This window comes from Lepisosteus platostomus, chromosome 1 (assembly GCF_059453375.1).
Source record: "Lepisosteus platostomus isolate fLepPlt1 chromosome 1, fLepPlt1.hap1, whole genome shotgun sequence".
Taxonomy (NCBI): Eukaryota; Metazoa; Chordata; class Actinopteri; order Semionotiformes; family Lepisosteidae; genus Lepisosteus; species Lepisosteus platostomus.
The window spans coordinates 74,364,805-74,383,305 of record NC_142611.1 but is presented as its reverse complement, the minus strand read 5'-3'; the positions used below and the strand labels follow the sequence as shown (position 1 = coordinate 74,383,305).

Below are 18,501 nucleotides of genomic sequence, written 5' to 3'. Positions count from 1 at the left end.
AAGCAAAAATATTTATTTAACTCTTGGTTTGGAAATTAAAATACAACATATTACCTTAAAAGGTGGAACAGCCGGGAACTGAGAATACGTCTTGGTTTTTGATTTCTTGAATATGTTGAGAATGAAAATTTAGTTTATTCGGTTTAATAATTTTCTATTCACTTTGTAGCTCTTTTTGAGGGAAACTTGCACATACAGGTACATATGAAATTTACAATTGGTAAGTAACAGTCATGCAACCAACAGCATATTAATAAAACTGAAAAATAACTTGTAAATCATGTGTTGTGCTGGATAAAATAGGTGGCCTTGGAACAGTATGCATTTCATATTTACAGTGAATAAAAGCCATTTGTGAATCACATTGGCTGAGATATTAGACTATATTATGGAATGTCATTGAGAGACAAAAGGTCACAGGTGCTTTCTGGACAGATGAGTCTTGGGTAGATCTCTGATTTCTGTGGGTCGTCCATTCCACAACTGATATGTGTGAGAATGAACAGGCTCAGGAACAGGCAGAAGAAGGAAGAAGGCAAAACCCAATATCTGGCTGTAGAGGAGTGGAGAGAGCCGGAAGGAAGTTAGGGAAAAACAACGGACTGAAGATAGGTCAGAGCAGAGTGATTCAGATAATGGCTGGGTTTTGAATTAGATGCATGTGGCACTAGGGAGTGTTGTAGCATGTGAAAAGAAGAAAATATAAGAAGAGTAGAATTCTGGATTAGTTGGATTGATGGTTGAGTATATGGACAGCTGTAGCTACAATAGTCTACGTGGGACATGGGGCTGTCGGGAACAGGAGAAGGTCTGGCCAAGAGTGATGCTTAGGTTCTTGGCAAAAGTGGATGTAGAGAGACAAGGGGAATAAGAACGGTTCACAGAGATGAAGGTACAGGATGGGAAGAGGACAATTTTCTTCAGCTGAATAATGATGCAAAAAATCATGGAATGTAGATGAAAAGAGCTGGGGAATAGTGTAAAAAGAGAACAGTAGTGGGCCCATAAGGGGACCATAAGAGATACAAGTGCAGAAGGATCAGAAAGTGGGCCTATGGCCAGCAAGGAAAAAAGACAACCGGTTGAGAATAGTGACAGAAATTCCTTTTTCACTAAGTGTTGACAACAGAGTAGAGTGATTTACAGTGTCAAAGACAGTAGTGATTAAGAGCAATTAAAATGGAAAAGAATGGGGGCAACACAAGTTGAGTGATAAATTGTATGGATAACCCTGCTGAAAGCAGAGAGATGTTAAGGTGAGGTGAAAGGAAAAGGGAAGGAAGATCAGGACTATCCATTTGTAAAAGGTGAGTGGGAACAGAAGACCTACATGCAACTGGTCCCCTCCTGCAATTTACCTCTTCATGGGTTCATTGCCCTGAAGTAAAGATCTGTCAGGGATGTGAAGAATATGAAGATTTGGGTTTGAAGAGCTTGCAAAGGTCAGAGATTTTGGTGTACAATAAGGAGACAAACTCACAGGATTTTAAAGAGAAATATGTGAAGTGTTGAAGAGAAGAATGAAAGAAGAAAACAATAGCAATCCAAGTCAGAGGGAGGTTTAGATCTCTATTTTTCATGACTGTTATGAAGGTTTTTGTACTGCATGTGCACAGACATTTAAAACATTATTGCATACCTTTGTTTAATTTTGTCAGGTTTTTGATACTTTTTCATTTATTCCTCAAGTACCTTTTGTACAGCTGTTGGCTAGAAAATGTTGAGTGCCTGTGTATTTTGATGTTTTAATTACAAATTCAATTGAGATGTCACCATAGAGCGCATCAGTGTGTAACAGGAGTAACACAAATTGCCACTGAAAAATCTCTTAAATAAATTTACTCCAAAACTTATTTCTTCCAACTAATGTCAGCCAAGAGTGACAAAAGCTTACTTGCAATTCCTTAAAATAAATGGCTGAAGTTTGGTTCACCTATCTTCTAATAAGGAATAACACGTACTGCTTTGCTAGCTCTAACTTGCTCTACACTGGAGAAGGCATTCACCAGTTAGCCCCTTGTTATTATTAGGATAGCCTGGAGGTTCAAAGATTCTTGTACTTTACTGCTTTGCTTATTTTTGCACATTCCACCCAAGAGACCCTCTGTGAGATTCTGTACTTTTAAAATGGTCAATAGCTTTTTTAGCAAATTACATACAGAAGTCAATATAACTTTTCTTGCAAATGACAAAGTTAGCATAACATGGAAACATAAAATTCAAAACTTATTTCATTTTGCGTTCAATATTAAAAAACTGGGTAGTTCATTTAAATAATGTATTTAATGTTTAGAAACAAATATGTTAAATATACAAACATACAGTACGTGGTATTTGCAAATACATTATTGAAGGTATACAGTCATAAATATATATACAACCTAGCTAGTCGTCCTTTGTGTGTGCATACAGTATACAGTGTAAAGTATCCTGATTTTACAAAGAAAGCAACAATTTCAGCTTTACATCACTAGCTGATTACAAATATACATAATTTGAGCAATACTGATCCTGATATGAAACAGATTCTGTGCTTATGACATAATTTATTAAAATGCCAGGTGCTCAGTGTCTGGCTACTTAGTTAAAACTGCAATAACAGACATTCAAAAAGGCATGATGACCCACCTGAGTAAAGAAAATCACCTGATTGCTATCAGCATGACTTAAGGTGGCCTATCTGTGAGAGATGTTACCTAGAGAATGAGATCACATCATTCTGAATCATCTTCAGATTACAGTGGCTGTAGCACATAAAGTCTTCTGTGGGCCAGAAGATGTCTGAAGTTGAAGAAGAGTGGGTTGTGCAGTGTTTTATTTAATGATGTGTGTTGTTTTGCACTTGATGTACATAACAGAACACAATGTACATCGAGACATTTTAATGAGCATTGTGTTGATTTCTGCATTGCTCAACTCAACAGGTAGGATTAGTGGATTTCTGACAATGTAGGAAGCAACCACATTTAACACAACAAAGCCGTTAGTGTGGATTGATTTATGCTCAGTGGTACATTGCCAAAATCTTTGATCCAACAGTTTTTCAGTTTCTGCAAACCAGTGTTGAACTGACAATTGTTCACCAGGACACTGTGAGACCACACAATATTTGTATTATTATGGCATTATTTAAAGAAATCAATGTGGAGATCTTTGCTCAGGTGAGGAGAAAAGGATTGCTTCAGAGTCGAATAAAACATTGGCAGGACTAACCCTCCAACGCAAAGAAGAGGTAAAAATATGACTGGACAACTTTCACTGGCTTGCATTTACACAAGCGACAGCAAGAATGTCACGCCTAAAACAAACTTTGTAACATTTGCGTTTTGACAGTTTTTCATATTTCATACATCTGTACTTTTGTTCACACCTTTTGGGATTTTGATCACAAGATAGATATTTAGATTTAGAGATTTATGTTTAAAATATTTGATTACATCCATTAGATCTGAGTGTCACATTTATTTTGTGAATAAATTCATGTTTGTTTTATAGTATTCTCTTGATTAATTGTTATGGTAAGGTTATATTTACCTCTTACAACATTTCTGTGTAGGGGTACCTTACCACTATTGTAACAGGAAAACTTTTTTTTTATTTAAAAATTATTTTTTTATAACTGTATATAAACAAATGATTACATACTGAAAAACCTTTTAATGTGTGACTATGCACTGTTCTAAAAGAATGAAGGTGTGGATTTCAGGGGGTGGGTGGCAATGTACCTTTGGGCAAGTAATGAAAGCATTAAATTCTTTTCATTTTCACAGATGCAAGCTCAACGTAAATGGGGCACAACACAGGTTAAGGACAGAGTAAAGAATGAAGAGATTTCTGATGTCACGAGAGGATTTTGAACTTCGTGATCAAATTCAGCTTCTTACAGAAAAATGTAATGCTCTTGAAGGAGAGAAAGGTGAGTCTTTCCTTAAGAGTAAAAGCTTAGGTTGAGAAAGTTGGTGGTGTTTCCAGATACACTGTATCTATGTGGTTAACATAATGAAAAATAAACTTAAAAAAATGATTTGTGGACTATCTGAAATTAGTTTGTTCAATTTATGTAACTTCTAATGTTACGTGCACAGGTATTTTGGTAGCAAGTGATAGTGTGTAGTTTGAAATGTGCTTTAAAAAGAATCTGGGAAACATAATATTACTTTTTTTTTTCTTTAATATTACATTATACTTAAAAAAGCTGTGAAGCAAATATTCATATACAGTATATTACCCAAACACCTAATTAATAATAATACAGTTTACTGTTTGTGATGGTTTACAATCTGTCATAAAAGGTTCTGTTATGCATTTGATAATGCTTTAGGGATACACAGATAATTGTGTTATTGTGAATAATGAATAAAGCTCAAATGAATAAGTAAATGCACACCCACAGAGAGCTACACTGATTCAAATGTTGGTGCCATAATGTGTTCTTAGTTAGATATTTATACTGTATAATTAGATCTTATATAATATCACTAAAAAAGTGCTATGATGAAAGTAATACTAAATAATTATCAAATGCCCTTTATTGACTATATTACTGTAAATGATAGATTATTCACTACTTTATTCATCCTCAAGGGGGCAATTTATGGAGCAAGTGGTGCAGTGCACAACACATTTGAAACAAAACATTACTATGAACAAATTTATATAAAAAATTGCAAAGGGACCATAAAAATGAGTAGAAGGGGCTCTACCCAATAGATAGTGATAAAACTATCTATACATAAAACTATTTACTTATTTATAAAAAGTACTTTTTTGACTCCAAATTTTATTTTTGGAAATGCTATATTTCTCAAAATATCTAAGCACTGCTGGCTTTTCTTAACAGTGGCATCGGTATTCTAAATGAATTTAAGTTTATTGTCAAACACAGTGCACAGATATATGAGGTACAGTATATACAGTATGAGATACTGTAGATATAGAAAATTATACTTTGATATCTCAATGCAGGGTACAGATCCTTTTAAGACAGCTGTTGAATACTGGCTTGAAATACAAATGAGCTCAGTACTGCTTAATAACTTAATAACTAAGTAGTTTCTATTATCATTCTGAAATGATGAATTGTGGTTGCTTTGGTGTAGCAGTCCTTAAGAGGGAATGTTTGGTGGCCAGAGAACAGGCAAGGAGCCTGAGAATGGATGTCAACTCACTCTCCATGCAGCTCTGCATACAGGAACAAATAAATATGGCACTACAGCTGAAACATGACCAGCTTCTTAGAGAAACCCAGCATGAAAAGGTACTTGTTGTATTCAAAGCTTGATAATTGCATGTAATGATGATGATGATGATGATGATAATAATAATAATAATAATTCCTTATACTTAAGTACTTATGCACTCACCTGGATGATGTGCCAGCAGCCAGAGTGCACCAGTATGCTCACCACATTTCAGCTAACAGTAGGGAAGAGAACAGAGAGAGGAAGCCAATTCATAGATGGGGATTATTAGGAGGCCATGAATTGGTAAAGGTCAATGGGCAATTTGACTAAGATGGTAACACCCCTACTCTTTTTGAGAAATGCCCTGAGAGTTTTAATGACCACAGAGAGTAAGGTCCGCAACTCTCCTTCCTAAAATGGCCTCATTCTCACTAAAAGAATCTACAACAGAATAAGTCTTTGAAGATGCATCATGGATTTGAGCAAATAAAAATAACATAAGAACAACACTGTACAGTGCAGGAGAATTTGTGCTGATTGAATAGCAGGTCATATACTCAAGAGATGTGCTCTTCAAACGTTTGTAGCAGTTTTCCCACTCTAAGGTTCCTAAAACACAATACTCATAAAGCACTTTATATAGCCAAACATGTCAGTATTCAAGGAAAAGGTAAAGGTTTGTTTCATGCCAAAAAGAGAAGAAAAGAAACACAATGTTTTGTGTTTCGGGTAAAGACTACAGGTGAAGCAGCTACCTACTTGAACTAGATCAGTATTTAACACCCACGTGAGAATGTGTAATCTACCCTTTACCAGTAATATTTACCTAAATAAACACCTGGTGAATGGTTAGAGGCCTTTGGCGGCCTCTAGTGAAAGGTTAGTGGCCATTACAGTCCCTGCAGCGCAGAAAGCGTGGGACCATTTTCGACATCTAGTAAATGAGTAGTTTTCCTTTTACCAAAAATCCACTGGCCTGGTCCTTGGGTTTCTCATTCACTTACTTGAACTTACATCTGCACATCATGTACATTCTGTTAAAGCTTCATTGCATTTCCTAGTTTCTCTTTGACATCCTTGTGTCTCATCTTTATAGTTAAAAATGACCTGATATCAATTCACGGGGAGAAGAAAAAGTCTATGTAAAACATTTTGACAAAGTAATCTAGTCTTTTCTAGCCATAGAAACTAGTCATAGGTTTATTCACAACGTGAATTTGGGAGGTTAATTTGAAAGTTGAGCTTAAACATTTTTGGCTCATTTTCATCCCGCTCTGCTGTTTTTCCATCCAAGACCCTGTCAGCCAGACAGAATTGTGTATAAGCGAATTTTGAGACCCTTCTGTATTTGGCTGAGAAAATAAACAGTAGATTTATGTTCTTCAATTCTGACTTTGCAGTGGCTCTAAAAATAGATTCAGGACACTGTAAAATACAGTCTATTCGGGACATGGGCCCCATTGGCCTGTGCCCAGTGGTTATTACTCTGTCAGTTAATGCTGTCTGTTGTATATATGCCTAGGAGTTGGCTGATTTTCTGCAGCAGCAACTGCAGACATTGGCGAAAGAGAGTGCCAAGAACTCCCATGAGCTTGGGCAGGAGCTGGAGAAGGTGCTCACTGACCTGCATCAGCTCCAGGGCTCTGAGACCCAACTTCAGAACCTGTTGGAGGTGATGCAACAGCAAAATCAGGAAAGAACCAGACAAGCAGAGCAACTGCAGGCAGAGCTCAACAGGTACGTCATGACACCACAGGCCTACAAGCAGGCTGAAATCCATATCCAGTGTAATAGTATCAGGTTCGAAAGGGTACTGCCTGAACACCGGCAGAGCGCTTCTTATTCTTAGGGATTCTATAGCGATCGTTCTTCGTTATACAAGAGGATTGTATATGAAAGAAAAAAATAATCCTTTTGTAGCTGTCTCGTAAATGCTCTGGTTCTAAGCTTGAACAACGTCCGTGAACATGTGGGGATCTTAAATAGCAAACGCGCCGTGGAGTAGGGAGTGTAGTGGGAGGTGTGCTTCATAGTTGAAAGAATTCTGTAGCATGTAGATTGAGAAGATCACTTTTTTAGCCATATACAATTTCTTGCATTAGGAATTCGTCTTTTTGCATACCCCAGCTTTCTCTCCATGAGATGCACAGGCAGACAGATGGGGAGAGAGAAGCTTAGGGTCAGAGCAGAGGATCAGCCATTTATACGGCACCCCTGGACCAGTTGGGGTTAAGGGCCTTGCTCAGGGGCCCAACAGAGTAGGATTTCTCTACCAGCCATGGGATTTGAACCAGCAACCTTCCAGCTTCAGGCACAGATCCTTAGCCACAGTGCCACCGCTCCACCCAAGGTCCCTTAAGGACCTAAAATAAGAGATACTGTAGGATGTACTGGCTTCTTGTACAGGGGAAAAGCTGGCATGTTCTTTCCGTTTCACTGTGTATCTCATCCTTTGGGAACAGATTTCGCAAGCCCACCAACTTCATCAGGACAAAAAGATTTCTGGTAATGGATTCATAGAAATAACAGATACCTTTTTTACACAAAGAGTTGTCAAATCTGAATAAACCACCTTGAAATGTTGTGAAATCGGATCCTTTATAAACATTCAATATACTATATGGCCTAGTGATGCTCTTGCAATAATCAGATAGTAGCCATCTACAAGCATAACGGGTTTAACAACATAATTTCTTGTTCACATTTCTTGTTAACATGTCTTGTTCTTTTTTATATTCCTTTGGTTTATGTCCTCTTTGATTTACAACATTCAGTGGATAGACTATAATAGATCCAACATTTCTGTTGATTAAGAAACATCTGTCTGTCAGAAACAAGGATTGACTAAAACAATGGAGTTTGTTGATCAGTTACAGAAACTGCTGGTCCTGGAGATCATTGTAGAGCTTTGTTCTTTCCAGGAATCTTACATTGTAGAGACAACAAAGTTTAATTTTTAAGACTTTGCTGAAAGAGTGATTAATGATTCATTCTCTAGGTGAAAGGCATTTTTTTATATTATATTTTTTAATAAAATTATTATATTTTACCACTTCATCCAAGAGGGGAATTCGACTTTCAGTAAATAAATTTAACAGCAACTTTTCCTTGGTAATATTCAATATCTGTTAGAATATTATTTTTACAAAACATTGCAGATTATGAGAAAGTGTGAAAGGACAGGAAACACTCCCACTAGCCTTCTCCCAGGTTACTTTTGATAGTTCTAAAACCGATGAAAATATTCAGAGGATATCTGAACACTGCTCTTTCTTTCACAGCATAGACATATTTTGTTAGACATAGAAAACAATATGAAAACAATACTACATAAAATTAAAACGACGGAAGTTTTTTTTTTACTTTTTAGGTTCTTGAATTCTGGAGCCGTTCTACAGTAACATGGCAAGAATTTAAATAATCCTGCATTAACAGGGATGTAACACTTCAATTTACTGTGAGATACACATTTCTGGGTATCATAAAACATAAGTCATGAAACTGAACAGAAATTTGAATGCAGTCCTTCCCATTTTGTTCGTTTCCCTGTTTGTAAAACCATCATGAATGTGTTGATAAACCTTTTTAACCCAGTGCTTGGTTAAGAATCGAATGAACGAGTGCACTGTTTTTATAAACGGAGTATATCCCCCATTGTGGGAAAAGTGACCCATTGCTTCTTCTTGAGGGAAAGCTACCATTCATCCTGATTGACATCACAGCACTTACTGTAATACAGTACAGAAAAACATTATTAATCGTATCAGCTCCGATTTGCATCATGTGTGTAGATGTTATAAACTAGGTTTTGATACACATCAAAAAGAGTTTTATGGCTTTAAAAGTATTAGCATGGTGCTTCATAAACAAGAAAAAAAAATGTATAGCACACAAAATGAAATATTGTGTTAGTCCCAAATTGATCAGATGAAACAAAGGTTTAAAGTGTTGAATTAATGATTGCACAGTTGTTTTCCAATTTTGTTTTCTCAGCTTGTTAGAAACATATGAAAGATTTCAAGATACAGCCTAAACATCCGCTGGCATTTGTCTTTTTAGGAATGCAGGATTTGAGGAGTTCTAGCAATATTAGGTTCAACTGTTTTATACTATATACATACAAAAATAATGAGTTTTCACCTTTCAGAAACACCTAGGACTTTCAACTTTTTTCTATTTACAGTAAAATCCAGGAGCTGGATGAAGAGAGAAGTCTTCATGCAGAAATTCTGAAGCAGATGAGACAAAAGAACCAGGGGAGTCTGAAAAAACTGCAGGTGACAGTGATTCAGTTTGAGTCTTTCTGTGAGCAGCAGAAGACCTGGATGCACTGTGTGAAGAGGTACAGCTATAGAGAAAGATCTAATTCCTACAGGGAGGTTTATCATTGTTTTGTTCCTGAAGAGGTGGTCCCTTGTTTTATTATCGTTATTACTCATTTTCCTAATACCTTTGTCCAAGGCAACTTATATGTATGTGTGATTCAGAAAATATAATCACCTATGTTAAACTTACAGGTAAAGTAGAAAAGTTATGCAGTGCAATACCTGTATATTAAATATGGCATCACAAAAACTTGCGATAATTTACACTGTGAATCCTAAAAGCAGTGCTGATATGGAAAATGGGTGTAGGATTATGCTACTGAACTCTTCTGAACAAAGAGGGAAAAAAAAGGTGCTCAGGATTGAAATCTCTGTAGAGGGCAGTATTGAATGGCACATTTGTGGCAATGACCAGTAGTTTCTAAGCAGCAAAACAAAGACAAAGATTTCTGAAGCTATTATTTACATTGTCATCTAAAGGCTATACTATATTCGTCTGTGTTGTGTAATTCAGCAAGTGTCCTATAATGTTAGTGAATACTAAATAGAGATAACAGATGAAAACTGACATTTGTATTATTAATATAAAAGGCTTTCATAAAAGAACAAAAAGGTTTTTTCTTATTATACAAACCATCCTTAATACTTTGAACTATTGTCTTATCTCCACCTTGCTCTTTCTCTATAAAACTCTTGTGTGGCTTACATTTCATTCTCTTCTTGAAGCACTTGCTGTTTCACTTTCTACACTGTGGCTTATGTTTGGCACTCTAGACTGCTTTCCACTGTGTACCTATTTATTTTTCTCTCAGCTTGTGCTATCTCCCTCTCCATGAAGTTGTGGATCACTTCATTCTCCTTTCAGCACTGATCAACCTAAGATTTCTGACTCTGCTCACACCTTGTGATCCTCCTGCTGTGCTACAGCAGGTCTTCTGGTTATGCTTTCATTCTTCTCCTTATTCTCTCTCCCTAGGTGCTCTTATCTCCACTTATGAGGTTTCATATAATTTTTATGATGATAATGCTCAAATATTTATCTCGTTTCTTGTCACAAATTCTCATGTTTCCTTCCAAATTTTTACCTCTTCTTTACCATCTCCTTCTGGACACAATCGTATCATTTTAAACTCAGCCTCTCAAAGTCTGACCTTTCTTCCCCACATTGAGACCACTCCATCTCATTTCCTCTAAACCCCACCACCCTCTTGGTGGTCTTAGTGTCACTCTTCTATGACACTCCAAAAATACATTTTGGGCCCTGGCTTGTTGCAGCTGTTCCATTTTTTTCTGTGAACTTTTCTCAGAATCTGGTACTTCCTTACTGTACCATTACTCCACACAACATGTATTCTAGACCTTGGCTATTCTATTCTCCTGCCTAAACTATTGTAAGTCATTCGTGTCAGGACTCTCTGTCAGTGGACTTTACCCAATCACCAACTCTGCAGCTTGTCTTGTCTTCCTCAATTTCTTCCATTACTTCTGTCCCTATACTGACTCCCTTTTGCTACTGATTCAAACCCTAGTTCTTAGCTACCACTGTCTCAGCTGCTCTGCTCCCGCCTAGTTTCAGTGTCATGTCAAGACCCACTCCCTCCTTCTCCACTTCTCCTCTTCCAGAATTTGTGTGCTCCCTGACAATTATCCCCTTAGTAGTGAAATGAACTACCCACAGTAATCAAAACAGTTCATTCCCTTTTGGTGCCTATGAAAGAGTCATTTGTTTACACAGCACCTGTGATCTCTCAACTGTCAGCTACAGTCTTCAGCTACACTGTATTGCACAAATGTTTTTAATTCTCAAATTGGTTATGTAACTTGGTAATTGTATTTAGGGTAAACAAAGTATACATGCCTACAGGGTGTTTACATTACTACTGTGTATCCATGCAATCCACATACTGTTTTGATTTTAATTACTTCTTCTGATTGTGTGGCACGTGTTATTCATCCAATTTTTGCTAGGCTCTTTGCCATTATGTAAAATTTTTGACCCCTCATGCTTGTTCCTTGTACATACACTCAATGACCATATAGCAAAAATGACATTGGGTAAACAAATACAGTAATATAATGTTACACGACCTTCTATAAAGTTATGAACAAGAGAAGGACATTTGCCCTACTGAGCTTGGAAAAATTAAAGATGTTTCAGAATATCTTTGCTCTACAAACTTAAAATTCAGAGGAAAAGCAACTACATCACAATTTTTAGAATTTAGTTTTTACTTATTACTTGCATTTTGCCTATCTTTGACATTACGTTCTCTCACTCAAACCTGAAAAAGGTTCAACAGCTGGAATTTTGTGCTTTGTCTTTCTACTTTTCAGCATGAAAATTAACATTTATTTTGCCAATTATTAACTACATTAAGGTTTAAGGATTGTATGTCAGAAGAGAAGGATGCCTTATGGGGAAAGATCAACACTATGGAAAAGCAGCTGCAGCAATTCAGAAGGATTATGCAAGAAAACACAAAATACAAGGCCTTTGCATCCACTGCAGCTGAGACAGCCAATCAACATTATGACAGGTAAGAATAGTACTCTTGAGTGAAGATTCTTAAATATCTGGAATGGGTCATGAACCTTTTATAAAATGAACCTCTCTAAGCCTGTATCTGGTATTTTTCTATGTATGCCAAGCATCAAGAGTAAAACATCTCTTATAAATCAACTGATTTATAATTTAAGTTGTCATTAGGATCAGCCCATAGGGAGGACAACTAGTGAGGTTCCAAGACTTGGCTAGTTTGACTGGTAGACCTTTAAAACCTTTGGGATTTAGCACTACACACAATTGGTATAAGAAATTAATATCATTGCAAACAGTCTAAGAAGACAGGACAACTGTGTCAAGTCATGCAGAATACACATTACAAGATGCGTATAGTAAACAGGGGCTGTCTTAGTGGTTCTGGAGCTCTGGGCAGAAGTCAAGGATGAAGCCCCCCAGACCACCTTTAAGAATAAAGTACCCACTTTTCACAATGCATGTCTTTTCAACAAAGTACCGCAGTTTGTTATGATTTCACTCTATTTACAGAAAATATAAATCTACTACTATAAAAAAGAAACTGAATGTTATTAAAACAATGTAATGACTCTAGATTCATTTGACATCTCAGTGTGAGGGATCTATATTGGGATTGAAAAACATCATACTCTAGCTATAACTTATAGAAATGCTGCTGTTTTTGTGACATTGTTGATCTCATAAGAGTTTTGATTAGTTTTAAACAGGAACAGCTTCTCTATCCTTAGGAAAAAGTCACTGGGATGGTCAGGAGAAGTCTCAAGGCAATGTATAAGATGACATAAAGGCAGAGCACATTTTCTATGTATGTGTAATTCTCTGTAATACTTGCGGTATTTTCTTTACACAAATAATAATAATAATAATAAAAATAATAATAATAATAATAATAAACTTTATTTTATATAGCGCCTTTAAAGGTGGCTTCTCAAAGCGCTTTACAGGATGACAATAACAATAAATAAGAAGACTACAACAATAAATAAGAAGATTTCACAAGATAGGACACAATTATAATTACAACAATAAAACAATAACAATAGAGGAGACCGTGGAAGTTGGTATTAAGAAGAGCAGAGGGGTGAAGAATGGAACCAGTTAAGTAAAGGCTTTTCTGAAGAAGAAGGTTTTGAGTCTGGATTTGAAGGAGTTTAGAGAAGGTGACTCTCTAATATCCTTGGGCAAAGAGTTCCAGAGCTTGGGGGCATAGCAGGAGAAGGCCCTGTCGCCCCTACAATGTAGACGGGCTTGGGGGACAGTAAGGAGGGCAGAATTTGAAGAGCGGAGGTTGCGAGGTGGGGAGTAGGGCGATAAAAGTTCAGACAGGTATTGAGGTGCCAAGCCATGTAAAGCCTTGTAGGTGAGCATGAGGATTTTAAAGTCTACGCGGAATTTGACCGGAAGCCACTGCAAGGACTCCAGGATAGGAGTAATGTGAACACTTGCACTAGACCTGGTCAGGATTCTGGCTGCTGAATTTTGGACATACTGCAGCTTGTTCAGAGTAGATTTAGATACCCCAGGGAGTAGAGCATTACAGTAGTCAATTCGAGAGAATACAAATATGTTGATCAGCTTTTCAGCCACAGTTAATGATAGCATAGGGCGTAGTCTTGCGATATTTCTAAGGTGAAAAAAAGATGTTTTGACAGTATGCTGTACATGTGGGTCGAATGTTAAGCCAGAATCGAATATAACCCCAAGGTTTTTCAATTTTGATTGAAGCTCAAGTACAGAGCCATCTACAGACAGGGTTACAGGACTGGCTTTACGAAGTTGATTGGGATCTGGACTGGCGCTCATCTAACAATGTCATAACATTGTTGGTCACTTTTGAGGTTTTGAGGCCAAAGTGCCTGGTGGTCTGAGAATATCTGAGTGCAATTTACAGCAAGTGGCTGAGGAGATCCAGATCTGGCCATTACTGCAGCAGTGTCACCCACGGCAGGCATAAAACCATCTGTGAGCCTTGAATCTGTAGAATGATAGTCCCTCTCCCTCTATAGTGACAGTTTTGCTGCTGGTGGTTTCAGCAGATGCTTCTGCTGTAGAGTACCCTCAGTAGGAACAGTGAGGCTGGGGTTTGTTGCTGATGGTCCTTCTTCCTCTGAGGGCCTCTGTAACTGCAGAGCTAATGTTACTGTAGCATTCTGCTTGCCACCAGTGGTTTCAGATGACTGCTGTAATGCTGCTGGCACTGTTGCTTCATTCTCATTTTTACTTTTGAAAAAAGGAATAACTAAACTTTCATGTACTTTCTTCTCCTCTTTTTATTTTTCTTGCATTTGTCTACCCCACTTGGATAATTTCATTTCATTGCTCTCAGCTAACATTGCCAGGTTTCACTATTATATAATGTTAGTGAGATTGAGGACGAGCGGGTCTTATTTTTGGAACACGGAGTAACAGCACGACCTAGATTAATCACGTGTGGGAGTTATCAAAAAAATACCACCTATATGAGCACACTTTGGAATAGCTCAATTGCGAAGGGCAGGTAGACATCTGGAAATAGTTGTTGTTGGAATATTTTGCTATCAAAGAAAATTGAAATAGGTGAAAACATCAGAATTGTCATATTATTGGATACTTCATTAGGACATATACTATATCATAATCAGTACCATCCAGACAACACCCCTCTCTCCTCCACCCAGCTCAGGGTCCCGCCTAATTGCCCAGACTACCCCATAGGTAAGACTGCCTCTGAAAATAAGATGCACAATAAGCAATACATAAAATAACAGAAAAATGCTGATGATATTTGGTACATTGAAGGACCAATATAGATTTCCTTTGTAAAGCCTCTCCTCTTACCACAACATAAATTTAATGTCAGGTGCATTCATGCGTAAAAAGATTAAAAGAGAGGCCATTGGAGAGAAAACGAGAAAGCTTCTTTGTTTTCCTTTTTATCGTGGCCTAACCAAACATGTCTTAGCCAAGAAGGTACAAAAACATTTTTTTACAATTCCTTGTGAACCATGTTGTGTGTTTTCATTTGCCTTCTACAGGCTCCCTGTGGTGGATCCAGTCCTACTGGCAGAAGGGCAAGCTGAAATAAACAAATGGAACAGGACAGGAGACCTTTGTAAAAATGTTACGCCTCTTCAAGTTAGTTGATAATTCTGTATGGATTTAAAGTAAGAAATGTTTGAACAACTAACATTACTGCAGAGCACAGTGCAGATAAAGAGCTACTTTACTGCAGTCATTGTTTGTTAAAGAGGTTTGTGTTGAAGGGGCACAAGGGTAAAATAGCATTTCCCTTCAGAGACTTTGAAGCCACAGTCTTCCAGTTACAAAGTTTGGTACACACGGGTGCTTAATTTGGAACCCTAAGTACTACTCCATACTGGTACTTCAAAACAATTCTATTAGAAAGTCTGAAAGATAATATTATTCAAGTGTCTCAGAGTTTAAGAGAGAGATATATAATTTCAAAAACGTACAAGCAAGATATCTTCCTCCTTAAACCTTCACTTCAGAGTACTGGGATTCCAATAACAGTCTAGTTAGAAACAAAAGAAATAAGCAACTAAGTACTAAGAAAAAAAGAACATATTAGAAAACGTACCAACTAAATTTCAGAACCAAAAAGAAATCAGAATTATTTGTTAAATAATATAATATTGCATTTCCCTCAAGTCTGTTTTATATACACAAAAGAGAATTGTCCAGCTGCAGTGGCAAAAATATGAAAATGTAGCCATAATTTCCAAGTGGAAGATTTTGTTTTTTTGTAATGCCAATATATTATCTCCATATTTGATTTATTATTCTAACTTTCACTATATTGAATATTAAGCTGGTAAAGTTCCATAATGGTTAATGACTGCATCAGGAAATACAACTGGTCCTGCCCTCTTATATTATAAATTACTTGTGGCTTTTCTGGATAATAGTCACACCTTGTGACCTAGAGTTTCCTTTTTTTATTTTTTTCACCAGGAGACAAATGCAATCGATGGACATCAAAAACCTCCCTGAAGACATTTTGGCTGAAGTTCCTTCTTTCTACTGGGAGATTTACACATACCTTTGGGCCATGTCTTAGGTCAGACTGGCAACGAAATTCAAAACCTTTGCATCTTAGTTCGTGTTTGGTTGTTGTTTACCTGCTTTGAAATACATCTGTATCTAATTGTCTTTCTTTTCAGAGGTTTTTAAAATCAGAGCAACAAATGTGGTACTTTCTCAAGTGTGGGGATGATGTTTGTTTTGACTAGCTGACCAAAACTATTTTTAACCACATTAATAAGGTGGAAAATGTTTAATGTGCAAGACAGACATTAGATCAGACTCTCAGACTAAGAAGTAACTACTTATTTTCTTTCCCTCAGTGTTAAAAAGAATTATGGGGAAAAGTCACTTAGAAAAATTACATAAACATTACTTGATTCAATATGGACAGTACAAATGTTTTCATTGTTACATTAACATTTCAGGATTCAAGAAATGTGGCAGTGATTCCAAGTGAACTGTTAGATTAGAAAGTTGAACAAAATAAGTATTGAATTCCATTCTCTGTTTTACCTTGGAAGATTCACCCCAGTATAGTGGCATTTCTACCATGGGCTTAGTGATGATTTCCTGTGGTTTCAGCATTACTTCTCTGGACCATGGGAATACCATGCTATAGTTAATATTTTGTTAAAATATTTATCATGGCATATCATGGATTTCTTATAGTCTAGCTAGCATATTAAAACTGAACACATGACATTAACATAGTAATAATGTCACAACTATGCTAAAAACACAACAAAAGCATGGTAAAAATACAAAATCTGATCATACTATTATCAAGGTAAATCTTTATAAGAGATACCCAAATTACACCTGGATTTAGTTTATCCACTTTCTTTTGCCTTCCCAGGTGGGGGACAGTGTGTGTCAGATGTTTTTAATGCCAAATCTTCTCTGAAATAGAGTCCAAATTTATTACTTTTATCCATGTATGTAATTTAGATACTGTATCTTATCCTTTATTGTAGATGGGGTATGCATAGGTGGGTGGGAACACGATGTGTTGTTTCATAAGAGCCCAGGCTGAGAAAATGACAGCAGTTACTTCCTACATTTATACAGTGCATATCATCCTGAAAGATCTTGTAGAGCTGTATATATATATAGAATGTGAACTACATTGTCTACTATTGAATTGCAATATCCTGGTAATTCTGATGAGACTGATTCACCAGATTTAGAGCAGTGCGGTTTCAGAATGGGAAAACCAGGACAGTAGAGTTCACACTCCTAATCTTTTGAAAAATGCCATGTGATCTTTAATGACCGTATAGTCAGAACTTCAATTTAATTATATCAGAGAGTCACCTGCCCTCAAATCTAGACTCAAAACCTTCTGTAGAAGGGACTTTATTTAACTGGTTCTGTTTTATATCCTTTTGCTCCTACCGTATTCTCTACCCCTATCTATTTTTTCCTTTCATTGTGTATTTTCATAGTAAATATCTTGTGTATTTTTTTGTTGTTGGCATCCTGTTAATTGCTTTGATTAGCCACCTTTAAAGGCACTATATAAAATAAAGTTATAAATAAAGTTAACAATAATACTACTAATAATTTTTCATCTAGACTCTGGACCCTTACAGTACAGTGTCCCTATCACCAGATTTGATAATTACTGGTCCATGAGCTGGTGCAGAATCTTGTAATATGCTATGTGGTTTGGGTTGGTGATGTTTTTTAGTTAATAAATATTATGTAAGCAGTAATAGCTGAGGAGCAACAGAGAGTAACAGCAGCAGATTGATACCATGACTAAGACTGATATTGAGTGAATCAAATGGTCTTGGATTCAGACTGTAGTTATACCCAATTTAAGAGAGCTAGCCTTTCTTTTTCATTATGAGTAAATTCATTCATAGGCCATAAAATCTGTCATTTTCCATATGTCACAAAAGAATTTGACAATAATATGTCTGCTAGATTTATTGAATATTCATTGATCCTGGCAAGTGGAATTGTATTTTATATTTCTAGTGAATGATAATTTAAAATACAGAGTTTGCCTACTCATTTCTACACTCCAGTAACATCTCTAAAAACTATTCATAACTTAGATATGTACACCCTGTATCATAAAATGTAGGCTCTCAGATTAGGCTCTCAGGAAAAGAGTGTTGTTGGTCAGATGGGTCAGGCAACAGCATTCTTGTGTTTGCCATTAACCTGGGGTCACCTTAAGGTGAGACTCATTACTTTGAGTGGAAGCAGGTTAAGTGTCAAAAGACAGACAAAAAGAGGTTTCCATCTTTAAAACACAACTTTATCGATTCCTGTCTTAGACCCTACACTCACAACAACTTTTGTAGCATTTCTGTCTATTAGTTCTCTCTTCTAGGTCAGCTAAACTCAATAATATCAGGTCAAGCACTGGACATAAAACTAAACTAAACAAGCATCTTATCTGTGACAGGTCTTGTAAATA

At 36.6% G+C, this 18,501-nt stretch overlaps 1 protein-coding gene across 2 annotated transcripts; it reads left to right on the top strand.

Moving 5' to 3' along the window:
• The first annotated feature begins 72 nt into the window (after positions 1-72).
• On the top strand, positions 73-18,444 carry LOC148678715 (uncharacterized). 2 transcript variants are annotated; one of them, XM_088637512.1, is made up of 7 exons: positions 73-3,916; positions 5,100-5,257; positions 6,706-6,920; positions 9,367-9,525; positions 11,887-12,045; positions 15,062-15,161; positions 15,999-18,444. In XM_088637512.1, exons 1-7 carry the CDS (start codon positions 3,823-3,825, stop codon positions 16,035-16,037), a joined length of 924 nt encoding a protein of 307 aa, XP_088493638.1. In that variant the 5' UTR covers positions 73-3,822; the 3' UTR covers positions 16,038-18,444. The 2 variants fall into 2 exon arrangements, with proteins under 2 accessions (XP_088493638.1, XP_088493647.1); XM_088637521.1 differs by having other exon boundaries at positions 15,062-15,190.
• The last annotated feature ends 57 nt before the right edge of the window (positions 18,445-18,501 follow it).

Excerpts from the sequence above, each read along its gene's own strand:
- LOC148678715 (XM_088637512.1), top strand. The coding sequence starts at position 3,823 with ATGAAGAGATTTCTGATGTCACGAGAGGATTTTGAACTTCGTGATCAA. Across the intron at positions 6,921-9,366 it reads CTGCAGGCAGAGCTCAACAG|TAAAATCCAGGAGCTGGATG; the intron begins GTACGTCATGAC and ends TTCTATTTACAG. Across the intron at positions 9,526-11,886 it reads TGGATGCACTGTGTGAAGAG|GTTTAAGGATTGTATGTCAG; the intron begins GTACAGCTATAG and ends AACTACATTAAG.